Below are 27,638 nucleotides of genomic sequence, written 5' to 3' on the forward strand. Positions count from 1 at the left end.
TCCGTGATTTAAACAGTATTTATTTTGGGATGAGTACTGTATAAGAAATACTTACTGGCATCATCTGTTTGATAAATGAAGCCACTTCCAATTCAATAAATATACTATTTCTCAAATGCTTCAGCTTTCCTAACACATACTGCTAATACTAGTCTTTTTTAAAAAAGAAAATATTATGTGCACTTAAAAATCATGTACTGTTTACAAAATACCACTTTTGCACTGAAATCATGCAATTATCTGGATTTTTTTTCCGTATGGAAGCCCAATTGAAATAAATCAGATTTGCACCAGAGCACACAGCTGTATTTCTCCTGTTCATTTCAGTGGGTATTTGTGCAGCAGATAATTCCTTGACTGTATCCTGCACTAAAAATCGTTGGAGAATGCAAAACATATTTTAAATAGTAGTGTATTTATAACACACTGTCAAAAAGCTTTTTCTATATATTTTAGTTTCACAGGTATGAACATTTTGAAATGGAAGGCAAATCTCAGTTACTATATACAAGTTACTATATTTTATATAATTTATAAACTATTTACATTTCTTCTTCTTCCAAACTGGTTGTTACGACATTCTAACAATTATCTATATCAGTACAAGTGTGTACAAGGTTGAAAAGAACAAGCTGCTGTTTGACACATCTGAATTATATTCTACTTGGCAAACAAACAAACAAAAATATAGAAAATGGGTTACTAGCTTGTACTGCTGTTTTCTACTTCCCTCTGGTGCAACGCTTTTCTTAGGGCAGCACTAATAAATAAATATTGTTGGTGTCTTGCTTTTCTTCTTTGTTTGGAATAAAGTGTGTCATTTCTTTAACGCTTATGTATTTTTCAAAGTACAGTAAGTCATAAGAGAAGTCCAGCAGGTGAATTTGAATTAAAAGTTCATACAAATCCTTGCATGTTCACCCTTTACACCAGTTTTTGACTATAGAGAGCCAACTATTTTATCTCCATAGGTGTGCCATTCTGAGTAATCTCCTGTGTCGAGCACGTTGCTAGTGAATCGGATCTTGTTAACTTTAGTCGTCTGCCTGTTTTACCGCAGAACACGGTCTCAAATTCCTAAAAAGCAGACACAGAGAATAATTACGATATGGACTTGTGAAAGAGCAAACCTTGGGGAAAGTGGGGGCACACAGCTATCCCTAAAGGAGAGGTTACTAAGCAACTTTTAGCTTATCCTAGCAAACTTTTGAAGGTATTTAAAAAACAAAACACACATTTATTTCAGAGTGGAGCAGCTCCAGAAATAAAGAGCTGCCCTTCCATTATTGTCAGCACAATAGCTGGTGTCCAGATGGAGCTATTTAACCTGGGGGGGAGCCAACTGAAGTGAAAATACTAGGTGGGTATTGCTTGCAATATAGTACAGTGGTACCTCGCAAGACGAATGCCTCGCAAGACGAAAAACTTGCAAGACGAAAGGGTTTTTGGGTTTTTGAGTTGCTCCGCAAGACGAATTTCCCTATGGGCTTTCTTCGCAAGATGAAAACGTCTTGCAAGTTTGTTTCCTTTTTCTTAAAACCGTTAATACAGTTGCGACTTGACTTCGAGGAGCAACTCATAGCACGCGGTGTGGTAGCCTTTTTTGAGGTTTTTGAAGACTTTGGTGATTTTTGAAGCTTTTCCAAAACTTTTCCGAAACCGTGCTTCGCAAGACGAAAAAACTCGCGGAACAAATTAATTTCGTCTTGCGAGGCACCACTGTACTTCCAAAATGTTGAGAGCATGTCCAAATAATATTTAATAATAGATATATAAGGTTTAGATTTCCATACAACAATCTTGTGATGCATGACAGGATTATTTTCATCCTCATTTTTCAAATGAATGGTGTAGTTAAAGGCTGAGATTGTAGCCTGCTTAAGATCATAGGCCACTGAAGATGTGTGTTCCTGTATCCGCTGAAGTAAATGGTCAAGCTACCTATCATAATTCCACGAGGCATTTGGTTATTGCTTTAATGCATTTTGTTCTGCGCATTTATGTGAAACTTACTGACCTTTTTCAGAGAATCCCCATGTCGTTCCTGAATATATTTTAGAAATGCTGTTGTCCATTGTAAAGTTGTTGCCTTGTCAGTATCCGAAGTGCAAAATGGAACCAGAAGATTAAGTTCATCGCAACAAATCCTGATTCTGCGCCTAGAATTGCATACAACATGGAGAGTTCTAGTAGTGCTTCAAACGGTAACATAAAACATTTATTAATTAGGTGCAGCAACTTAAAAGCCAATTATTTGATGAAGATAGTGGCAAAGCATCAGTCGCACATGTTATAATAAGTTTCCCGGGCTTACAAAATGCTCATTATTCCTCCCTGTAATGCTGAATCAAAGACCACAAGTGTACTGACAAAGAAATGACAAGTTTCATGCAGTATATATATCCTCCAGACACCCTCTCCCCCTTCCCCAGCCACGTCAGCTTGTACACGCAGGTTGACATCACAGATGTTCCTGCTCTGGCACTCTTAACCATAAAAGGGATTTCCTTCCTGCACTCCTGACCATAAAAGGATCTTCCTCTTCCTACTCTTATCTTGGAGGAAGAGGTCATCATCTCCGAGAACACGCTTCTGGCATTGTTCCCAGACTTTGGTTCTGCGCGTCTTTGTGGTCAGCACATAAGATAAGGTGCTGTGTGTCTTCTCTGTTCTACTGGTGCAGTCAGGGTCATCCCTGCCGTCACAAACTGATAAAGGAGAGGGCTCTGAGCACGGCCGGGTTTTTGTTTATACATTGACTCAGAGCTCAAGTTAATGGATTTTAGCTAAAGAAAAATAGGGATTTTGGTGCAGTTTTCAAACTGCCTTCACAGTCGGTATTGGGTTTGGGAAACCCATTCCTTCAAATTTAGTTACTTTCCTCCTCCCTTTCCATACTCCACCCACTCCTTTTGTACAGTATCTGGGGTATGAGCCACTATTTGATATATGTTCTATTGTACATTGGCAGAAAGGAAGTATATCAATGTCATAAATATCCAGATATATGACATTGTGGCATGTAAATCAACACCAAATTAACGTTGAAACAAATTCATTCGTATAGACCTGATAACTTAAGAACCAAACACAAAAGGTGTTCTTTTCAGAGGCCACCACTAGCAATTACCTTCTGTCTCTTTCCATCCGGTTATGTCTCTCCCGACGCTGAGAGACACCACCTTGAATTCCACTTTGTGTGCTCTGGGTTGGTTGTGTTGCTTGCCATGTGCTATGAGCTGGGCCAGCGTTTTGAGTATCACACACATTCTGAATATCACCAAGAGGTTTGCGCTGCACACTGGTGTCCAAGGGATGTATTCGACTACGACTTCTTTTGTTTATTGTTTGCTTACATATAGCATCTCCTTTGCAAAACAAGAGGAAAAAGAAATGTGTTGCCATTTTTCTTTTTTCTTTTTTTGCCATAATTAAATTGTACGGTTGAACTGAAATTTCACCATGTATTAAGCTCAGCTTTGGTTTACTGATTCTAAGGCTGTCCGCCACTAAAATAATTGTTGTGGATCAATAATTAGTTGCTTTTTACATGTAAATAACCCTTAAATAATATTGCAGCTTAGCAAATACATCAGTACAGCTATTGAAGGAAATATGAGAAACCTTGCAATTAAATAAACAAACACTGCCAGTCATTGTTGTTCCCCATTTTACTACCACACCAGAACCAAAGTAACCTTAAAGATAAACAAGTGGGCATTTTATCTCTTAGCACTCCTGCTAATTAAAATTTACCCCACTGTTTAAATTAATCCCTATGATTAGTAAACTAAGACCTTAGTTAATGGCTATACTTGCTTAACATGGCAGTGGAAACGTTTCTATATAATGCAGCACAGGAAGTGCCATGAGAAGGTACATACATAGGTTGGCCCCAGGCTCTCTGCTTCAGAGCCTCAAAGGTCTAGAACCTGGAGCACCCATCACAGCTGGATCTCAGAAAAGGCAGCAAAAGGCCAAGGATTTGTTTGCTAGTTTCTCTCTGGAGCTCCAGTTGCTTCCTCCAATTCTGTTATTTCCTCCAAGGGTATGCACAGCACTAAAAAATCAAACCCCAAAACCACCCCATGCAAAAGATAATTGTCACTGCTGTTTACAGAGATCAGAAACTGACAGGTAATAAACTGTCAGGGTCACACATGGGCTTCCTCCTAGCTTCCAAGACTGCCTTAAATGGTTGGGGAATGTATTTTTATTAAGCATTTTGTCAAACAGAATCATGATCTTTTGATTAGCCTTCTCTGGAAAAAAAAGCTAACTTAAGAAATCAGAATGAATTACAGTACTTGAAAGTTATAACCACTGACAACAAACTTAGTCAAAATTCAGCAGTTTACCTCCTAATTTAATCCAAACATGTTCAGGCAGTGCCTTATTTCTAGGACCAACAGTCTGTTTTGTAGCCTCAATTTCCTGCTGGTAACAAATAGAAAAAGCTCGAGGTAACCCAAGATCTTGATGTTTGGCTGTTTCCAGAACAGAGGCTCCAGAGCTCTAAAAGAAAATGTATGTATCAGTATTAAATGAAGCCAACTGTAAATCATGTTGGCCATCCTCCCCTTTGAACAATACAGGTATTGTAGTCCTAAAGCTGCATTGGTGCTGCTCCTGCTATGCCTCTCCTTCCACCATCCAATGACTCCACATACTCAGAAAAGTCTCATCTAGGACAGCCCAAGAACTGCCTATTCCAATCTTGAGTTTGGAGTTAGTCATGGAATGGTTAATTGTAATGAAATGGTTAATTTTCATGAAATTCTAAGCCACTTACCTGGGAGTAAGCACCACTGAATTAAATAGATCTTACTTCTGAGTAGGCATGGTTAGGCTTGCCCTTTTAGTCACGAAGTTGTTAATTTTAACTACAATTGGCCCTTTCATTTACTGGGGGCAGAATTCTACTACTTTGTCTTCTCTGTGCAAGGTGACAGTCTTCCCTCTCCTCTCCCAAGCACACCCCATGCCTTCTCTAAAACTGCTCTGGAAGGTTGTGGGAACCCCTAAAACAGATTTAGGGGTTCATAGGGTGAGGGGGGAAATTCCATTGCACTAGAAGTAAATCTTGTGCTGATCAGACCCTGGACCACATTCCTTATAGTTATAATGTAGCTCTAGATATTGGATGATGCTCATATTTTTGTTATATTGGCTCCAGGCTAGGCATTGCAATAATTTTTGAAATTTATAAAGCCCTGTTCAATGAATAAAGTGCTTTACAATTTGTATCTCATTGCTAATACAACCTGGCATGTAGACTTTAGCTCTGTCTCTCATCCTAATATAAATACCATTTATGATTCTTAGGCTATTACCACTGCCAACTTCACAAAGTATTATAGTAAGGTATGGGTTTTTAAAAACCAGCAAAGAAATAGTTCATCTGAATAGCTTTCAGTCTAGAAAGGTTTATGTAAGATGCAAATTTCCAATTTTGGGAAGAGAGGGTTGTTCCAAATACTGACAAATCAAAGTGAAAAAGAGCAATGGGAGTTATAAAAAAATAAGATTACAACTCAAGATAAGTGTCACAATTATAAGAAGGAATTGAAAGAACTTTACAGTAGAAGCTAAAGAATGAAGACAGAAAAGTTGAAATGAATTCAAGAACAAATAAGGAGCCATTTTTTTCTGCTCAAGAAAAACAAGTCTAAAGTCTACTTGGACTAATGGTTCTTCATATCCTGGCCAATGCTAATTAATTTATTTCACCAAATAACATGAAACAAGTGTCAGATAACTTTACAGTTCAAAACTCAGATTGACAATTCTCTTGTTTACTGCATTCTCTTCAGAAGTTTTACTATGACTAATAAAAAGCTTTGAAACCAAACAGCTGCAATTTAAATAATAATAATAATAATAATTCAAAAATACCAACCTGTGTTTGTGAAGGGTTTGCATTTCCAGTTACAGGAGAAGCAACATTCGGATTAAACAGTGGGCATGTAAACTGCAATGCAGTAGTCGTAGTAGCAGCAGTCTTATTTTTCACTAATGTGGTACATTTATTCTGTTGCTGGTGAAGAGGAACACCCATCACTTCTGAAGGATGGCGAATTAGAGTTACTAAACTATAAAAGGAGCGAATAAACAAAGGCACTTATTTGAAATGACTGGATTAGAATAGCCATTTTGCTGAATAATCTTCCACATCAGTAGACAACCCAGTATAGGTTCAGAATTCTAATATAACCCATCTCAAACATATATTTTAATATATAAACTAACAATTCAGGCATGGGGAACCTACAGCCTTTCTGATGTACATGGATTACAGCTTCCATCATCCCTGACCATGCTCTGGTCATGCTGGCTGGGGCTAATGGGAGTTGGAGCTGAGCAAAGACAGAAAATAGCCTGTATTCTAAACAGCAGGATTCTCTCTTGCTTTTTACAGCAGCAGCGGCAGCATTCTACATTCTCTGCATTCCTCCTTTCAAGCTGCAACCTTGGAGGATGAAAAGGGGAGGATGGGAAAAGACTTTATGAGCCACCCACACACTTCTTTGCACCTCTGATGTGCAAAGCCCTTTGTAATCCTCTCCCCTTCTCCTCTGCACCCATGATGTTAGAGGTGCAACAGGGAAAGGGGGGGTAGGATTGCAAAGGGCTTTCATAGCCTTCCATCTCCTATGTCAAAGGTAGAAAGCAGCTGTGTGGGGCTGCTTCCAGGAGCAACGCTGGGAGAAGCGGTTTCCACTGGATGGAAACCATGTGCCCATCCTCGAGCAAAGAGCTCTCCTAAGATCTTCCCCTTTCCGCCTCATGCTGCTGGCACAGCCAGGTGGGATGATGAGTTGGCCTGGCAGGCAAAGGAAGGAGCCCAGAAGTAGCAGCAGGTCAGGCTGAAGATCTGCTGCTGCTTTATCCAGGCCAACTCTTCATTTTAATTGGTGGCAACAGCAGCAAACTAGCAGACCTCACCATGCTTCTAATCAGCCATGGCAGAAGCAGAAGATCCCCAAGTTGGAGCGGCACCAGCTAGCCTGGGGCTCTGGATCATGGGAGCAAGGACCCCACAGCTGGCAAGTGGAGGAGCCAGCAGAGCAGGGAAGCTCTTGGGGAACTGCTACAGCTTGTTCTGATTGTCCCTCTGAAGCATGCCTGGGCCACCCATCCACCACCTTTTTCGCTCTATAGTTCACAGCACCACCTGTGGCCAGATGAACTGCAGTGTGATGAAACGATTGCATTTTTATTATATGTAAAGAAAGGACACATCATACACCTGGGCTGCCAGCTTTGCTGGCACATGGTGTGGAGTGGCCCTTGGGTACATGGACAGGAAGTCTGGGTTGGTTGTTTGGTACTAACTTGCAATGCTGTGATATATGGTAGCAATCACTGGTGGGATTGCAACTATAAGCTCAGCATTATGGGCTTACTTCATGGGCACTCAGAATTTTAGGGTTATTGTAAAAAGAAAAGTGCAGTATATATCCACCAGCCAAGGCTTGGCTTTAACAATGTTCATCAAATGATGCCAGTCACAAATAAATCAAAAAAGCAAGTTGCTGGAAAAATTGCACACTGGAGTTTTTAGAGTGCGAGTATGCTGATGGATCCATCCATAGGTAGATAATGTATTGACACTGAAATCTTAAAATCTACAGTTTGATATAGAATTGATATGGAATCAAAGAATTGGAGGGGGCTTTGTAGACCACCTGGTCTAGAGTGGCAACTTATGCATTGCCAAAAGGACAAAATACACCATCACAATAGAGGAGAACAGATTTGCCCATAAGCTGCATGTTTTAATTTATATGCAAAAATGCAAATTTAGAAATAATTACCACAATTTCAATACAAATGCAATCTTTATATGAAAGTCTCACAAAACTGTGACTAGGTGTCTTGTGTGCCTGCTTAGTCTGTTTCCAGCTGCTACTGATGCAGAACTTCAAGACCTCTGCTCTCCTTTCTAATGGTTATTTATAATTAAACACATTTGAACCAGAAGCTCTTCATACAGAAGACTGCCCTCGGTACACATGACCCTCCTACTCTGGTATAATCCTCTACTTGATACAGGAGATCTAGAGCTAGAGCTTGCTCAAAAGTAAAAGTAATTGGCATTTTGCCACAGCTTGCACTCTAGTGGTCTTCGTATAGCAGCAAAACTGAAAGTGCTGGAGATAAAAAAATCATGTAGATCCAAAGAACATGAGGAACACCCCAAAAGCTTACATATACGCTATAGTGTGGCTCAGTTTAAATGATAGTTTTTCTAACATCAGGTAAGATCTAGGACGCACACATGATATAGTTAAGGAATATTAGAGACAGGTCTAAAATCACTTACTACCAATTACTCTTGCCTATCCACCCCTTTGTATATATGTATCAAACGGTGAATCCACACAATTTTAATTGATAGAAATCAGAATTTACAGATTGGAATTATTCCTTATTAATAAATGCAAAGCATCTTGGGTATGCACCCTAGTATTTCTAATGTTCGATTGACAGAGGCCACAGTTAATATACATGATTAAGCTGAGATTAAAGGAAATAAAAATGTAACACACTTGTTAATGGCTACTCCAGTTTCCTGGGTTTCTTGACATCTGGGAAGTTCAGCCTGGATACTGTTGAATCTGTCTTCCAATCGAACACGGACTGCAGATTTGGCTCTGGATTCAAGAATTGGTGCTGAATTTTCCACGGGCAAATTTTCTTTATTTAGCCCGCCCAAATTTTCACTATGTTTGGCTTTAACTAAACTCTGCCCAGTCATCTCCACAGAGCTACTATTAGGGGTTTTCTCAGCTTGGTTTGGAGGAATGCTAGACTCACTGAGCAACATCATTCTTAGCTCCTGGAAGTCAATGTGCCCTAGACACTGATTAGGAGCCATGAAATTGCTGTCAGAGGCTAAACCAGACTGACAGATAATGGGATAAAGTGACTGGTTTCCAGAACTGTTTGATGAAAAGCCACTTAGACTGTTACTAGATGATGACAGGTATTGTGATTGATTTGCAGGATTGTTAGTGGAGAAGGAACTTGAATTCTGCCTATTTTCTGCTTCATTTTCATTTGCTTGTGCCTCCATATGGGAATAGAGTATGTGCTGAAGTTGTGTGTATTCTATTTCTGTCATTTCCACCAGGCTGAGATCTGTGGTGGTGAAGCTCAGGTTTTGCTCACCAAAAGAGGAATCTGCTGGGCCTTCAGCAGTAGAAGCAGTAGAAGCTGGATCTGTAACCACAGCCCGAGGGTTGGAAGTTTCGGACACCTTGGAGGTTGAGTCTGACATGATACTGGCGAATACCAATGTCTCAAAGTCTTCAGAAAGCTGAATGTACAGGGAGTAAACACCACCAGCTTGGTGCAGCAAAACTTTGCAAATAATAAGTGCAATCAGGAGCTAGTGCTTTTAAAGATGCACTGATTAGCCTGCACAAAACAGTTGTTGCATTGCCTTATGCTTCCATTACATCCTCTGGACCTTAACTTTCCCAATTCTTGACAGCACTATCACCAACTAAGAAACATCAATGGCATCCAAAGCATATGAGTGGCTCAATGTTTTTTTAAAAATTGAAACGTTAGTCTCCAAAAAGTGCCTGAAGTTAAAAGCTGCCAAATAAAATATCCAATCCTCCCTTGGGATGTGTGTGTGTGTGTGTGGATGGGTTTGGGGGATGGAAAGGGGGTCCTAGCCTTTTTTAAAAAGGAGAAGCACAGGGTACTTCAAAACCCAGAGCCAAAAAGGGAAAGCACAAAGTAATTGCACACCACCCTTTAAAAATGCATAATATTTTAAAAAACAATTAGAGCGTGTCTTCAGCCCTACATTCTTGGGCATTCAAACTTTTCGAGGGGAAAGAGGGACTGACCCCTTCTGAATAAGACCCCCCCCTTCTCCAGTGGCAGGTGAAGCATGCAATCAAAGCTCCTTTCTGGGGGGGGATGCGAATTGGGGAGGAAACCTGGCCAGCTACAGACAGGTAACCAATGGAGTCAGCCCCCCTACCTGCCCACCTCTGAGGACAGGCCCAAACCAGGTAACCAAGCACCCCCTTAGCAACCGACGGGAGGGCGGCCCCGCCCACCACCCGCCTCTCAGCCCTCGCGCCGCCTCCAAACGGCCCCTGGGCTCCCCGAGGGGGGCCGAAGCCCCGCCTCCCCAAACTACCCCTCCAACGGCCAAAACCGCGGAGGGGCAGGGCGTTGGGAAGCCCCGCCCGCGCCCCGTTGGAGGCCGAGGGAGCAACGGCCGCGCCAGCTCCCTCAGCCAGTGCCTTTAGGGATGGGGAGTTCAACTGTCGTATGCCATGTCTTCCACCTCACGGTCCCTGCTCTCCACACCTCCCCCCCCCCCAAAACAACAAAACAAAAAAATCCCTCCACCCTATTCCTTGCCATTGGAAGCGAATTCCCCCGTCATAAACTTGCATGTAATGGACGGGTTTTTTTGGGGGGGAGCGTTAAACCCCTCAACAAAAGTTACCCCCGCCGCCGTCGTTATAAAGCTTCCACACGATATGGCGCCTCACGGGCCTCAGGTTCTTCGTCACCTGCGAAGAATGAATTGGGAGGCGGCATTCGCCTCATGCCCTCAGTGTTTCGTTTCCTTAAGCGGCTGCTCCCCACAGTGCGAGGTACTTACTCCCTACGTGTGGAGGCTACCAGTCGCGGTCATTACTTCAGTTATTTGGGGGGCTTGGAGGCCGGACTCTGAGTCCTTCTGCTCCTCTCGAGTAGGCCCGTTGGAAGCCAAAGGGCGTGAGGCGTTCGGGAGCCGAAGCTTCTTGCCCCGTCGGCTTCGGCGGGCCTGTCCCTTAAGCATGAGGGGCTCAATCCAGGCCATGCCTACTCGGAAGTAAGCGCCGCTGAATCCTGCGGGCCTTGCTCCTAGGTAAAGGGGCTCCTTGGAGAGATGCTGAGCGCAGCAGCAGCAGCATCTCTTCCAAGGACAAGATCCCCTTGGATCCAGAGCATCCCGCTCCACATTGGGCAACACAACAGATTAAAAATAATAATTAATAAATATCGCATAAAGCCGTATAGAAATCACATCAAATCATAAATTATCCTCCGCGTTTCCCACAAGGATATACAGTACACTGAGGGAAAAAACAAAACCCATGAATGCCGTTGCGTCCAATTGCAAGGGCTGGTTTCGCTTCCTTCTGCACAATTATTTGCACATCTGTTCAGAAAATGGGATTAAACTCCTGGGATTGTAAACCCTAATTTGCAAAAGTCCGGCTACACATACACTTTTTTTTTTAAATCACATATTGCACCCTCTTCTGAACCATAACACATTTAAATATAACTTTTGTTTTGCTTAATTGCTTTGAGTATTAAAAAAAAAAATCCTTCCGTTTTGCTAGTTTGGGCTGGTCCTGAATCTCTAGGATAAAAGCCAAGAACAGTTCAAACTCATTAAGAGAGTTTTGAAATATTAAGCGGTATACAGCATAAATGCTTCTAAATAAATATATGCATTACCATTTATATTTACATAATTGTTACTTTTAAATGTTAAACTTCTGGAAGAGGCAACTGTTCCACAATGGGGAAATGTTCCTTAAGCTAAATTCTTTTCTCTTAAGTACCTATCTCCAAAAGAAATCACCTTTCCCCTTAGGTTTTCCTATCCTAACTTTACAGTTGTTGCAAAAATAAAAGAACAATTTCCTCTCAGGACTTCCATGTATTATAGAATATATTGCTGACATAATGCTGTCAGCTGCATCAAATTCTTTTGCTGGCTAGCTCACTGGGCTGTTTTGAAGATTTTTTTATTTTATGGATTTTTGCGGCTTCTGCAAGTACATGGATAGCTCCACTGTTTCTTGGTGACTCCATTTGGACAACAGTCCTATCCATACTTTCCCACCAAAGCTTGCTATAGCGATGGCTGGGTGGAAAGGTAAGTTCTAGCTTGCTGCAGTATCGCAAGACCTAATACTTGACAATTTGCAGGTAAATATGTGAATTGCCACTATTAAAATGTATTTGCCATAATTTCAGCTGCTACAGTGTCCTGATGCATTCAGGAAAATTCAGGCACCTATGGCATGGGCAGGAAATTTGCCACCCAATGCTTTACTGAGTGATAAATGTACAGTGGTACCTCGGGTTACATACGCTTCAGGTTATACTCCGCTAACCCAGAAATTCTATCTCGGGTTAAGAACTTTGCTTCAGGATGAGAACAGAAATCATGCTCTGGCGGCACGGCAGCAGCAGAAGGCCCCATTAGCTAAAGTGGTGCTTCAGGTTAAGAACAGTTTCAGGTTAAGTACGGACCTCCGGAACGAATTAAGTTCTTAACCAGAGGTACTATTTCTGGGTTAGCGGAGTCTGTAACCTAAAGCGTATGTAACCCGAGGTACCACTGTATGTGAAACAGCCCTGCTGCCTGTTTTAATCCTGCATTCCCCTTCTACTAAATAAGAGGTAGCTAGTTCCTGTAAGTCAGCTGTGTTTCATCGCTCTTTTGTGCAAGAAAACAAAATGTTTGAAATCTATCACAGAAGAACATACGTATCTTACAGGAGTGGCAGCTTGGCCCCGCGACCATGGGTGCCATGTGGCGTGCATGGCCCTGGCACCAAAATTTGTGGGTGCTCGGGCACCCAGGGAGTTGGCACCTATGGCATGGGTAAGCAAACTAAGGCCCAGGGGGATCACCTTCTAAATCCAGCCCGTGGACAGTCTGGGAATCAGCATGTTTTTACATGAGTAGAATGTGACCTTTTATTTAAAATGCATCTCTGGGTTATTTGTGGGGAGTAGGAATTCGTTCTTTTTTTTTTTTATCAAAATATAGTCCGGCCCGCCACAAGGTCTGAGGGACAGTGGACCAGCCCCCTGCTGAAAAAGTTTGCTGACCCCTGACCTATGGTATTCAACCATGCCGTTTTTTCCAGCCACTCCCATCTCCTTTCCCCTCCCACTTATTTTCAATTCCCCCCTCTCAACAGCCTATCAGCATTCTACATACTCTGCCTCTTTGCACAGCTGTTGTTCTGGCTACATAAATGAGGGTGCTCAGATATGGAGAAAAAATATAGGATGAATTGTTTGAAGTCTTTAGCTTCCTTTATCACTGCAGCAGTTCTGAGCAGAGTTTAGGGTCTCTTGAAACCATTGAATTCTTTTAGTTTGCATTCTGTAATCAAAGATCCGTATCATATGCCAATGTGTCCCACCTTTGCTCTAAAAACTGTCATTATTATTGGCAGGCAGTGGTGCACCTCCTCCACTTCCCAGCCCAATTTAACCATGTGCTGAGATATTCAGAGCAATATTCCATAGGGTTTGGCTTACTCTGTGCTGGAATACTGGAATCTATATTTTTGTGCACCAAGATTTGACTCACCGAAGCAAGCTCCCCATTTTCACTCCCCCCCCCCGGTAATACAGGAAGGACACCCCTTTAGCTTCTGCACTGAACAAGTACATTCAAGGGACAGGATGAGTGGTGTAATCCCATTCCCTTCAACATAAATTCAGCCTAAACTTGGAGCTCTGCATACAGCTCATGTGTGTACCAAATTTCAGTTATTGTTAATGTAAAAGTACAATGGTCATGGGGGGGGGGTAATTTCACACACCCTCTTTCAATAATAGGTTTACAAATGGCAGCCATCCCCCAGGTGAGGCTTTCCTAGTACAGTATCTGTTTTGTGAGTTACAGGTAGGTAGCCGTGTTGGTCTGCCGTAGTCAAAACAAACAAACAAACAAATTCCTTCCAGTAGCACCTTAGAGACCAACTAAGTTTGTTATTGGTATGAGCTTTTGTGTGCTTATCTGAAGAAGTGCGCATGCACACAAAAGCTCAATAACAAACTTAATTGGTCTCTAAGGTGCTACTGGAAAGAATTTATTATTATTTTGCTTCGTGGGTGTTTGAAGTACCTTGATCATGATCTCAAATATACTTTATGGCTACAGTTTTGTAGAGAAACGACATCCTTCCAATAAAGAGCCCTGGGGGTTGCATCAATTGCTGCATGAGTGCAAGGGAAGACCTGGGTTCAGTGTAGTACTGAGAGGCATGACTGCTGTACTGACATGCAGACAGAGCACTGAGCATCATGTCACAGGACTGTTTGGCCAACAGCCAACCAAATGACCATACTTTTTTGTTGTTGTTAAACTATTTGAGTGATGTATTCCTCGTTTTACTAAGTGATCTCTGGCTGAAGAGCTCATCTAGTGGTTGCAAAGTCAGCTACCCATTCCTCTTGCATCTTCTCAAAATAGAGATACCCTGTTCTGCAATAAACCACCCAAAGAAACTGAAGCATTAGAGTAGTGTATTTGGATTAATGTGGCAGATTCTGCTATCAGTTCCTATGAAAATTTTGATACAACGGCTTTCTTTAGATGTTTATTTGACTTACAGTAACAAAAACCTATGAAGTTCCACATTTAATGTACAGTGATATATTCTGAAATATAAAATACAATTTACAGAAACCCCTTTCAAATAAACCTAAACAAACACTTGATTTTGCATACTTTCATATATATCTAAGTTAGAAACATTTTGAATAGAAAAATTACATCATAGTAGATATTTATGTTCTACACTACCTCTTTCTTTTTAATATTTTTGCAAAAGAGTTTTGCATACAGATCATTGTTTAAATCAGTTTGTCCTTGATGTTTAAAGTATAAGGTGTACCAATATAAAGTGTAAATCTGTAGTGATTTATTTATAGGAGTAGTGCTACTTGAAATGCAGATCTGAAAATGCCAATGTTACGAATCTATTTTTACATTTGCAAAATGTTTATAAAAATATCAAAGTAACTGCTCAACTATAAGTGCATAAATTCAGTTAAACTGGTAGGATTTCCCCCCATGAATTCTTTTGAATTATGAACTTGAAAGATACAGGAAAAGTAATAGTATACTGCATTATTTCACAGTGAAAAGCTCTCCTCTTTAAAGCAGATTTGTTAGTATCAGTTTTACTACTCCATTTTTTACACAAATATTTATTTCCAATGTTATCAAGATAGCCATGAGTGTGGCAAGGACTGAGGATGTATTCTAGCCTAATTTAAGCACTTTTAAGCTCCACATATTTCAATGAGGCAATTATTACATACTTAAATGTCTCCCATTGTTATTAGTAAGACTCAAAGGTACTTAACACAACTTGTCCAAATATTTTACTTTGAGCACTGGAAAAGTCAAACTGCTTAAATTATCCATATTTATTCTGCACAAAGGATTAGATCTGCAAACTACTCTCTTTTCAGTCAGTCATTTGAACCATTTATAAAATGTTTTCCAATAAGTATGTTTTAAAAGTTTAGTTGCTTTGTATAGAGGTGTAATTAATTTTTAATCAATTACACTTTTTGTACAAATTCAACATTAAAAACCTTAAACTAAACAGGAAATATGGTTACTTACTCGGGCATTTTTTTGTCTTAGTTGAAATCTAACTCAAAATGCCCTCATGTAAAAAGGAAGATAATGAACCTAGAAGCTTAATGTTTATTATTCAAATACTCTGCCAGCTGCTAGAAATACTGCTCCCCAGCAATCTTTCTTCTTTAAATACACAAAATCCTGCCCTAATTAGCTCAGGACAGAAATGTTGGGCTCTCCTCAATGTGGGAACTACTGTACTGAAACACCAAAATACTATATATTTAAGATGTAATGGTATGGCTTCTAAGATATTGTTTAAATTTTCATAAAATTACATTTCAAGTTAGTGGAAAACATAACTTTACATCCATAAAAAGCAATGTGCTCATTGAAGAGAGTTCCCATTTTTACTTCTGTAAATGGAAATTTAAAGACAAAGTAGGAGAAAAGCAACATTTTAGAACTGTAATGCTATAGGCATTAGTTTTTCTGTGTGGATGGAATATTGGATCCCCTGGTCCCAGACCCCTGGTCTATCAGGCAGTGCAATGGTCCAAGGCTAGGGGAAAACAGTATTCAGGCACTGTGCCCATGCGGGAAAGGATTGTGCCTTACATATCTTATAGAGGGAGGAGGCGAACAAAATGTAGCAAGTCCAGCATCTACCTGCTTAATATATGAATATATGCATTTACAATCCAAAATCTCATTTGTGAAACAGGTTTTACCAAACTATGCCTAACGATCAGAATATACAATATGTACAAGTAATAAAGAGTCATGTTTTTCTTCCTCATGTGGCTCATTATTGAAGAATTATTATGTTTCTATGTCTGCTTAGCGGAAGAAGCTTCTGCATATGATGCCCTTTGGCCACCAGTTTGTGTTTCTTGCTTAGAGTCCTTATCGCACTCCTTACTTTTACTCCGGTCCTTGCGATCTCTTGCTCTGTCTTTGTCACGGTCTCTATCTCTTTCTCTATCCCTTTCTCTGTCTCTACTTCGAGCTCGTTCTCTGTCCCTGAATCTGTCATAATCACGGTCTCTGCTTCTTGATCTGTCTCGTCTTCGGTAAGTATCTCCATCTCTGGTTCTGGCTCTCTCTCTGGTTCTTTCCCAGTCTTTCCCCCGTTCTGAATCTCTATCCCTGTCTTTGTTATAGTTTCTCTCTCTGTTTTTATCCCAGTCTTTTTCTTTATGTCTCTCCCATTCCCTTTCTCTCCCCCTATTCCAGTTTCTGCCACGTTCCCTTTCCCAAGCCCAGTTGTGGTCACGATCTCGTCGTCTATCATCCGTTACTCTATTTGATCGATTATCTGACTGATCAGACTGCTCTAGTATTTTTTCCTTATTACCTCCCTCAAATCTCTCTCTTTGTCTCCCTTCAAAAGTCTGAGCTCTATAGTCATTACTTCGGCCATCTCGAAAATCAGATGCTGACCACTGTGCTTCTGTCTCAGAACCCTGCCCTGAAGTATTAGGATGAGAGGCAGGTGGTCCAGTTTCATCCCACATCTCTTTCCTGTGCTGAGGTGGATGACTTGGGAGATCCAAGAGTGGTCTGGGGCTTGGTTTCATACTTTGCTGAGATTGTCCTGGAAAGTTATGTCTATTTGGGGGAGGTTCATTTTTTTCTGGAAATGGACCAGGTGCAGGTCCCCTTGGTCCTCCAAACTGATGTGGTGCTGGACCTCTCTGATTTGGAAACCTGGGTGGTGGGCTCCCTCTCCGTTCTTCAAACGGTGGTGGTAGAAGTCCTCTTGGTCCTGGCATGTGACTTGGAGCAGGTCCTCTTTGTCCTTCAAACTGATTTGGAGGAGGACCTCTTGAACCACCAAAATGATTAGGTGATGGACCTCTTGGCCCTCCAAACTGAGGTGACGGGCCTCCTCTTTGACCTTTAAATTGATTTGGTGGAGGCCTTCTTGGGTTCCCGAAAGGAAAGGGTGAAGGTCCTCTATTTCCCATAAACTGCGGAGGCTCAGGTCCTTCAAATTGTCCAGGACCACCACTCATCTCATGATATTGGGGATCTGCATATTGGGAATCCCTGTGTTCCATGTGAGGTTCCCTATGCTCTTCAAATTGAGAAGGTGCAGTTTCTCTTGGCCCATCAGGAAATGATTGTGAAGGGCCCCTATTATCACCAAAATGTGGTGGTGGTGGTCCATGTTGTGCAGAAAATAAGGAAGGGATAGGTGCTCTTGGGGCTCCAAACCTGTTGGGTGGAGGCCCTCTTTGTCCATCATTATTTGGTAGAGGATTATGCCCTTCAGTAAACTGTTGTGGTAGACCCCTCTGTCCATGGAAATCTGGAGCACCACTCATTAATGGAGGGCCGCTTTTGTGTCCAAGAGAAGAAAATGGGGGCCCAACTCTTTCTTCATCATTTTTAATTGTGGGTGACTCCATTTGTTCATAAAAGTGGCAAGGCTGTGGATTTCTTTGGTCTTCATAATGTGATGGACCTCTTTCTGTTTCAAAATGACCAGGAGCTTTCTCCTGAGATGGGAACACTGGGCTTGGGAAAGAATCCCTTGCTACCCCTGGAACATTTTTCTCTTGAGATTCATTTGACCAAGCTATAGACTGAACACTGTTAGGTGAAGAGAAAGTAGGGAGGAAACATGGATTGACAGGGGTGGGTAGCAGTACTTTACGAACAGGTGCAGTTGTAGATGTTTCAATAGAAGCTGGTTTATTTACAGTTTCCTGGTGAACCTGTGGGGCAATTTCAGGGTTGATAGTGGGCACATCTTGTTCAGACATAACAGAACCTTTTTCACTAGTAACCCATGTATCTTTATGACTAGGATGAGGGGCAGAAATCAGTGTTTTATCTGCTTTGTCAAGTGCAGTTTGCAATGGACCTGCATAGCTGGGTGGAGGAATTTGTACTGTAGGCGATTCTATAACATGCTGCTTTACATTAGAGTCAGCACTTTCATTACACTCTGTTAGAATCCTTCTAGCTTGTCTGGGATCTCTACTTTGTCTAGGATCACTTCCCTGATTTAACAATTGAGTTTGACTTGTGGATGTAGGCAATTCAGATTTTTCAGTAGTTTGTTTTTCATGTTGGAATAGCTCATTTTTTGCTAGAGATGATTTTGGAGGTGGTGACATCAAAGCATCAGAAACTGAAAAATGAGCCATTGATACACCAACAGCTGCTCGTTGTTGCCTGAGGGCTTCTTCTTGTTCTTCCAGCTGTCTTTTCTGTTCTTCTATTTGTTTGTTTAATTCTTCTAACATTTTCTGTTGCTCTACCAAAGATGGTGGAGCAGATACATCGGGCACAAATGAAGATGATGCTGTCAAGGAGTGGCTTTTAGATTCCGAAAACATTTTATTAGGCAAATCATCAACAGTAACCTTTGCCTCTTCTAAGATAGTTTCATCTTCTGGATCATAGGCTTCATCTTCTTGCTCTGAAGTTTCACATCTTTTTTCAAGACCACTTTCAGAACTTTGCATTTCAAAAGCTTTCTGTGGAGCATACTCTTCCTCAGGATCATAAGGCCTGTCATCTTCCTCCTCTTCTATAGCTTTGTCTTTCGACATTTGTCCAAATTGCTGCACAATGGGATCAAGTATGGGAGCTGCTGGTAATCCTTCCTCACTAACAGTTTGCATTTCAGTCTGAGCACCTTCAGAATCCTTGGAAACAGGATCAAAAGATTTCTTTTTCCCGAAAAGAGTTTGCAGGATGTGATCAAGTGGTGTGGCTGATTTTGAAGATGAGGAAGCAGTAGAAGATGCAGTAGCTGTGTTAATTCCTAACACAGAAGCACTTGATTGTGCAACAGTGGCTGAGCTTCCAGATTTAATTGATGACAATATTTTTAAGACAGAAGTTGGCTCTGGGGGTGGAGGTGGAGGAGATCCAGGTGGTGTTGTACTGACAGTTGTTTCTCCAGTATAGAGAGAGAATTTTGAAGGTTTTTTCTCTTGCTGAGAAGCCATATTGCCTTTAGGGTACGCAGATACTTCAGTTTCTTCCTGCAACTGAATCCTGCTTTTCTTTTCTTCCATCTTTTCAGTTTCCAGTACAGCTGCAGGTCGCTTAGTTTTCTGACAAATTACTAATCCAAGAATTAAGTTTGGACGTGCTGATTCAAGACCTGTAAGACAAAACAAGATTTCATGTAAGATTTTTTTTAAAAAAATTAAGCTTGAAATCAGTCATTGCTAAGATTTGTAACAAACAATGTGAAAAATGTTACAGAACACTATGCATACTCTACTTTATTAATGAATGTAATAATAATTAGTGGAAAACAGCACATTAAAGTAACTATCAGACTATAACCAAGTCAAAAACTGTATTTTCTTCTCAATATTACTGAGAAACCAATATATGCTTTTATGTAGTAAAACGGATAATTGTCACTTGATGATGATGATGTTGTTATCATCATCCTAACTTTACCCCAGACAGATACTCAAGGCTGCTTACAGATAAAAAAGAAACAGCTAAAAACTTAGGGGAGGGGGAAACTATTTAATTCATGGCACCAGCCCTTTCCTTAAAAACAGTCAGTACCAAAAAGCCTGTTGGAATAAGAATGGCTTCACCTGCTGTCCGAAGGACAGCAAGGAGGTAGCCAGTTGAACTTCTCTGCCTATGTATATGATGCCTATGATGTTCCTCCATGGATCATGTCACTTATCTACAAAGCACAACCCTTGCAGTACAGTCCTATGCCTACCCACAACCAAGTCCCATTAAGTCCAATGGTACTTACTCCCAGGTGAGCATTATTAATTTATCATCCATCCCACAAGGTCACATGTCAGGTTACAGCAATGTAATGCACAATATTAATATCAATTTAAAACAAATGCAATCAAAATAATAGGGTGGGAACCAAAAATATATATCTCAGGTGTCAAAGGCCAGGGTAAAGAGGTGTGTCTTCATCATGCACCAGAAACTGCATTTTTAAAAGGTGCTGAATGCATCTCTGTGGAGAAGGAATTATATAACTTAGCAGCTGCCGCATAGTGCCCTCTCCCAGGCCATCACCACCTAGGGTGGCAGAACTATCAAGAGGGCCCTCTCTGCTGATCTTAACACCCAAGAAGATCTGTAGGAAATAAGGTGTTTTAGACACTGGGACGTAGTTTAGGGCTTTAAACACTAGCATGAGCACCCTGAATTAGGGTATGATGAGTTCTAAATGGAATCCCAGTAATTTGGCTGCTGTATTTTTTAACCAATTAACCTTTCAGAGACTGATTAGATCCTTAATAAAGAGTGGCTCTTATTATTATTAGTTACTTGTGGAATCCTCAAATTTAGGATTCCGCAAGTAACTATATAAATTATCAGAGGGTAATAGAAAACTGTGCATTTTTATGATTTCCAAATAATTAACAAATCAACAGCCAAATGAGTAGGGTGTTGTTGTTGTTTTTATTATTATTATTATTATTATTATTATTATTATTATTACCACCACCACTACCACCAGTTTTGCCAGTCCTACTTTCAGCAGACATACAAACATCTGATCTTTCTGTAAAGTCATATTGATGGTTAACAAAGCACTGCATAATGACTGGGGGAAATATAGAATTACTCAAAGGAGAAATGGAACAGACTTATGGAATAGACTGCTGAGAGAGAGATCCAGCAACTTCCAGTTTAGTTAAATGTTTCAATAGCGATTTAACCTTACAAGGTTAGTATCACTAGGTCAACAAATAGAATATACACACACCTAGGCTTTTACCATTCATACTATTATATATGGAAAATGAGTAACAATAAAACCCCTGGAAACCACTGTTGTTCTGTTTCATAAGGTTCCGCTTAAGTTTTACATTACTGTACAAACAACAGAGACTCCAGCCCTAAGAACTGGACAGTCATGTAGATGAGTCTGATAATGCATTGCTTTTTCTTTCCTCAACTCCAATTTTACTGTCCATTCTGCCCACTTGTGCAAACGTTCAGGAATATAGTTAAGAGTATATGAATATTATAGACTTAAGAATAGTTAAATGCCATGATAGTTCACACCCTAATAGGTTACAGTAAAACAGATCAAATATTAAGTAGTCCATTTCAATTTATTAGAGGAGTGCTAAGTAATGAGGATGAAGGATCTCATCTTCTGAGAATAATTTTATTTCCAATTTGCATTATATGTATTATCATTTGGAGGAAGATAAGGGCAAGTACAATATTCAGCTGATGCATTATTTCCAAATTTGTAGTCTTTTTATACCTTAGTTCTGCATTATATCCAATATTTTCATCTAGCTATCCCAGTGATTTAGCCCATCAGATGCCTACCACAATCATTAAAGTAATAATTACTGGAGTGTCTACTACTGTACATTTTGACAGTCAATGCATTATTTTGATTTTCTCCTTTTAGTTGGTTGTGTTCAATTCTCCTTTGTGAGTGATCTTTAAGTAAAGCTGAAGTACTAATCATTTCCATTACTATTACTTTTTAAGATTTTGATCTTAACACTGATCATGTTTATTAACTTAAGTTGCCCTAAATATATTTAATAGGAAAAAACTTCACTTTGTTTCTCTTAAAATGAAGGAAGTTGGCATTTCAGTTGAAAAGTATAAATTGTTTGGCTGCTTAAGATGTAGCATGTGCTCAGAAAGTCTGCTGAATAAGGATAAAAACCAACGACTTAACAAATGTATTGCATGAAATAGGAAAGTACTTTTAGAAGACAAAATGTTTTAGAGCAGCAAAGAATAAATGTAGAATGATCATTACTAATAACTCCACATTAAAAAAAAACAGTTGTGAAAAATGTTTATTCTGACCTTTAAAAAAATTAGTTTGTAATTCCGAAGGAAGCTGTCATTTGCATCCCCTTAACTGTTCCGATTAATTTATCTTCCAGTCCTTTACACCATTACCTGGGAGTAATTCCCATTGAACTCACTGGGCACACTTCTGAGTGACCATGCAGAGAATTGTGCCTAATCTTTCATGGACAATTTGATCAGCTTTTGCCTATTAATCTTACAAAGATCTGTGGTACTCCACATAAACTTTGGTGTTCTCAGAACAATCCACCTACACTTCTGTCAAGCTGTGTTTTCTCCTTCCATCACTTTTTTGACACTCTGAGCAGTTCTACTGTAATGCTGGCATTCAAAAGTGTTGTGTAGTGTTGAGCTAGGTTTACTGGGTTCAGACTACTGTATATATACTTATATTGCCCTCAAGGTGGCCAACCCAGTTTTAAAACCAGTGGGGATGCAGGTGAGAAGTTACATGGAAATAAAAATGATTTTGCATTAGTTAACTACAATCTCTTGTGCACAGCTAAGAAGTATTAAATAATTGGTTATAAGTAACTAACCTAGTTAATTTAGAAAGGGTGGGCAGAAATGTTTTATAAACCAGCTTATAAATACAAACCCTATAAAATTTAAAACCACTACTTAAGAAAGCAGCTTCTGTGTGGCTGTTTAGCCTCTGTGGATCATGGAAACATGAAGCAAGCCAGGTTACAAGCAATGACTATTGGTGATAATGTGACAAAGAGACAACTCTTTGTGGAGGCATAATGAGCAACCATGTAAGCCTATTTATTTATTAAAGTTTATCAATGGCTGCTACATGCCTCAGTGGCTCTATTCAACCTCCAGTCAGAGGCATTATGGCTCTAAATACCAGGTCCTGGGGATCTAAGGTGGGCACAGTGCTGTTATGCTCATGGTCTAGTTTGCAGGCATCCCACAGGCATTTGGTCGGCCCCATTGAGAACATGGTGCTGGTCTAGATGGGCCAATGGCCTGATTCAGCAGGTTCATCTTAGGTTCTTATAAGAGCCTAGTTAAAAAAATGAAAGTGTGTCCCAACATTTGTTTCTGGATGAAGGTTGAAAATATTGATTATTTTTTTTAAAAAAGCTAGTCCTTAAAAAAAAAACACTAGTATTTTTTACTGTAAACTATATTCCTAGATTGATCTGAATATGAATCAGAGGAAAGAATGTAAACTATATTAAAAATATGACCCCTAAGGGAAACTTATCAATTCCTGTCTAGTTGCTGCTGCCCATATTATGAATTCAGGTAAGTATAGTGTTAAGACATTCATGTCATCACTCCCATAAACTTTTTAAAAGCCCTGAACGCTTATTTCTTGACACAAAACCAATAATTTTTATAAAGTAAGTTTTCATAACAGATTTGTCACCACTGTAGGTGCAAACCAGTGCTGCTCATTAAGCAGCTGTAGGGCTACTTCAGTGATCTTTTTACAGCCTTCTTTACCTGAACCTCAATACAGTCATACCTTGGGTTACAGACGCTTCAGGCTGTGTGTTTTCAGGTTGCGCACCGCGCCGAACCCAGAAGTACCAGAACAGGTTACTTCCGGGTTTCGGCGCTTGTGCATGTGAAGCACTAAATCGCGCTTTGCGCATGTGCAGAAGCGCTGAATCGCGACCCGCGCGTGTGCTGCAGGTTGTGCACAAATCACGTTCACAACCCGAGCATCCACCGTAATGTCCCTTATTCATAATTGGAATTGGCAGCAGTACTAAGACTGGTTTACACAATCCCTCATTGTTAGTTGTGCTCAGCCTGACCAACAAGCACCGGCTATCTAGTAAGCAGTATGATTATTATGGTTGCTTTTGAGTAAAGCAGAAAATGAATTTCAGTTAAAAAAAAAGGCTGTGGGAAGGGTGTTGTGCCCTGTAAATATTGCTTCTCTTTGGAGTCACCAATCATTTTGGACCAGTGAGCAATGTGCATATTGGAAAAGTTGTGGGGAATACACACACACACACACACACGCACACACACACACACACGAGAGAGAGAGAGAATGAACAGCCAAACATGCACAGGACCCTATTTTGTTGACGAGAATTGAATGCTTTCTTCAAGTCTTAATTCCAGAAGCAGGAAAGGCTCTTGTAGGCACATGTGCACCTGAGAGTCTCATGTTGATGATCCGGACTGCACATAGTATTGTATTATAAATAATGCATCAAAGGTACAAGTGGTGCTTTTTCACTGCGAAGATCTTCCTTCCAATTACCAAGATACTCAATATTCTTCTTTTAATATTCTTCTAGCTTTGGGCTAGGGAATACCTATTGACTAAAATATTAAGCTTTTGCTGAAAGAAACACCAAGCTTCAGTAGTGTATGGAGATGAGTTCTGCAGATATCCACTCCCGATTCCACCACTCAATGATTTCATTTGTAGATTTGAGAACATGCTAACTTCCTTGGGGGGAAAGAGACACTGGCAGTGTTTGAAAATATGTAAGTCAAAATGGTCTGTGGAACAAAATAGAAAATCTTCATCAAGTTTCAGCATAAATGTCTGCAAGTGCTGAAAAGGTTTTTAGTGAATGGAACCTGATTCCAAGAAGGCATGCTTGTTGCAATTGTGGCAGCTGGCATGGGGCCATATACTTGAAGGATCCACCTAAGTTATCCCACCTCCCCTGCCCTGCATTAGTCAGTGTAGGAAAAGAAGCAGTCAGATAAGAGACCAAGTGCTCTTGGACATTCTACTGCTTAGCAGTGTCAGGTATGTGAATCACACACATGGGACTGATGATGGAGGAGCTGTGATAATTCATGTAGGTTGGAACAATATCACTGCAGATTTCCTTGCGGGGAGTGGGGGCTGGGACAGCCATTCTGATCCATTTCCCATATTTCCATTCCCCATTACTAATTGAGAAGAAAAAGCAGGTAGCAATGAAGCTTATTTCACCAAACACAGAATGATTTAACTAATTACAACTTTTAACTCCTAAAGTTTAGTGACATTAACATGTTTCAGTTCCAGTACAAATTATGTTTTCTTTTTCTTTCTTGGTTGTGACTTCAGCTGAAGTGACTTCTTGTAGAACAGAAGTCTGCCATGCAGCACAGTCCAGGCACAGAAGAGGAATTCACATGATGTACTCCAGCTCTACTATTTATGATCACCACTAGGTATGTCACAACCATTTCACCTAGAACCTCTGTAAACCAAACTTAGTCCTAGGTAAGTCCTATGAAATTGAAGAGGATTAACTTCTAAGTAGATATGTAGAGGATTATACTGTCAAGCATATTGTAGTCTCTATCTTAAACATATCAGAGCAAGCTCTACTGAATAACTGATGCCAACTAATACCAAAATGCTTTAGGATATTTGTTTTGTTAAAATATTTTGTCCCAGCCTGGTAAAGCAACAGTCTGAAACCCAGAATTGATCCTGTGATACAGAATATATGTCTCAACTATGTGTGTGAATAACATTTTTAGCAGCCTAGCAGGTGTCACTATAAAATAAGACTTATTCTACTAACTAGACCGAGTCCAATACATGGTTACAGCCACTAAAACATCTGAATTGAAAGAGACAATGACCACTTTGCACAAAATACATTTTATTAAGATCATGTAATAAGAGCAGTAAATTTCATTAAAATATATGGATAGCAGATTTTTTACCTCTCCCCGTACATGTCCGCGTATACCGAGAACTAAGACAACTTATCCGAAAAGGTTCTAATAGGCTTCATGTATATGACTCACCTCAAAACACACATAGGAAATTATGATTTGGACCGTGTCCTCAATTTTTTTTAAAAAAAACCTGCTGGTAGAAGTATGTGTATGCTGTCACCAAGGAGGATTATGATGGGGGTGATTTCAAACAAATTTCACATGCTTTCTGAGTTGTCACAACCCTATTAGAAGACTTCTCTTCCCCTGAACATTTAACTAGGCCTTCAGAATCAAGAGCAACGTGGAATCTGAAAAAAATAGTTCAGGCAGTCCATATTTTGAAATTGTGGTTCTTTTTTCAGATTCAAGTAGTTTGAAATAAGGTTCTTTGTTTATAGGATTTTAGAGTGTGCCCTATGTTAGTATGGTTTTCAGACGGCGCTCTAGGGATGCTTGGGTTTATCAAAAGTTCATGAGGAGTTCCTTAAATGACTGGTACGCTTTCAAGGAAGTTAGTTTGCCATAACCAAACCATGAAATGCACAGTTGTGGGGAAGTGTCAGATTTGTTACAACTTCTAAGTTGTAATCTCAGTTCCAACAGGCTGACAGCTATGCCTAATAGGCCTGTAAAATGAGTATGTGCCATAGACTTTTCCTGAGAATCCTCAGCAATATACACAAATGGAAAGGGGTTGAAGTTCAAGATTCAAAGTTACAAGAAATACTACTTTAGATACAAAAGGAGAAAACCTCAATTTTCTCTCCCCTATCCAGCTTGTCTGCCACAAACTAAAGAGACTGGATGAAAGTCTTTTTTTCCAGTCAAAATGGAAATTTATTGTGATTTATCCTGGAGCCGAAGAGAATTTCCTTAGAAGCATATGTGCAATATTGTATGGTTATTTATTCAGAAGGACAACATAAATAGCAGGGTGACCTCGTAAGAGTGCAAAAGCTCAGGAATATAGTATTGAAATAAACCATACCTTATTTTTAATCAGTTCTGACTAATTAGTATGCAGTATCTGTTTGATTAAAATCTGTTTTAGATAGAAAAACAGCATTCCCTCTAGAAATAAGACAGAGACTGTGGTTCTCTTCCCTGGGGCAATGAATCTATCAGTGTCAAGACAGCAGATGGACTAGTGTGTAACTACAGCTTATTTATGTGTGTGTCTCTTTCAGCTATGAAAGCTTGAGTTCCTTGGGACATTCCTCACACCACTGGGCGAGCTCAGTGCTGAAATCTTGAGATCTTGTGAGTTTTTGATTGTAGGAGTTCAAGCACACCTATAATATAGTCTGCAAATGACAATCTTACCTTTCAACGTCAGTGATGTTCCGTGGGCTTTCTGTGTTTGCTTCTGTTCAAAGATGCTGACCACTTCTGCTCATTTGGAGCATGTCATGTTGCGTACCAACTTAACTAACCTCCCTGTGCCTTTTTAAAAGATCAAAGTTCTTGTAGTTATGTTCCCCAATTTCCCAAACTATGATTTGTATATAGCAGACATGTCCAACTTCCAATAGGCTGCGATCTATTAAAAAATGGCAGTGAGCTACCCATTGGATTGACCAGAGTTGCTGAGCTTTTGTTGGGAAAGCATCAAAGTTGTTGAGCTTTGGGGGGGAGGGGGGCATGATCCCGCGATCAACCAGGGACATACTGCAATCGACCGGTATATGGTACTTTTCCTTTCTACATTTATCCAGCTGAAGTGTGTGTTATGAATGATGTCTGGTATGGTATTTATAGTTGTAACATAGAAGGGCAGAAGTATTTGGGTTTCCTACAATTCATT

The 27,638-nt window shown here is 40.2% G+C and overlaps 2 protein-coding genes and 1 long non-coding RNA gene across 10 annotated transcripts in view; 1 reads left to right on the forward strand and 2 right to left on the reverse strand.

Annotated features, from left to right (window-relative positions):
- Positions 1–9,814, reverse strand: TCFL5 (transcription factor like 5). Its single transcript, XM_053394471.1, has 6 exons — positions 8,553–9,814; positions 5,900–6,092; positions 4,359–4,515; positions 3,131–3,368; positions 2,018–2,159; positions 1–1,077 (listed from the first exon to the last, which is right to left on the reverse strand). Exons 1-6 carry the CDS (start codon positions 9,281–9,283, stop codon positions 955–957), a joined length of 1,584 nt encoding a protein of 527 aa, XP_053250446.1. The 5' UTR covers positions 9,284–9,814; the 3' UTR covers positions 1–954.
- A 1,295-nt stretch (positions 9,815–11,109) lies between these two features.
- Positions 11,110–27,638, forward strand: LOC128416558 (uncharacterized). Of its 2 annotated transcripts, none has more exons than XR_008331238.1 (3): positions 11,110–11,911; positions 25,227–25,333; positions 27,022–27,638. It is a non-coding gene; the product is annotated as an uncharacterized LOC128416558 (long non-coding RNA). The 2 variants fall into 2 exon arrangements; XR_008331237.1 differs by lacking the exon at positions 11,110–11,911 and adding an exon at positions 19,424–19,526.
- The window catches only part of DIDO1 (death inducer-obliterator 1), a 68,166-nt gene continuing 54,896 nt past the window's right edge, over positions 14,369–27,638 (reverse strand). For all 7 annotated transcript variants that reach the window (XM_053394467.1, XM_053394463.1, XM_053394461.1 and 4 more), the window contains one exon: positions 14,369–19,502. In XM_053394467.1, the coding sequence (XP_053250442.1) occupies positions 16,207–19,502 (3,296 nt within the window). In that variant the 3' untranslated portion in view covers positions 14,369–16,206. The remainder of the gene's footprint in view (positions 19,503–27,638) is intronic.

This window comes from Podarcis raffonei, chromosome 6 (genome assembly GCF_027172205.1).
Source record: "Podarcis raffonei isolate rPodRaf1 chromosome 6, rPodRaf1.pri, whole genome shotgun sequence".
NCBI lineage: Eukaryota > Metazoa > Chordata > Lepidosauria > Squamata > Lacertidae > Podarcis > Podarcis raffonei.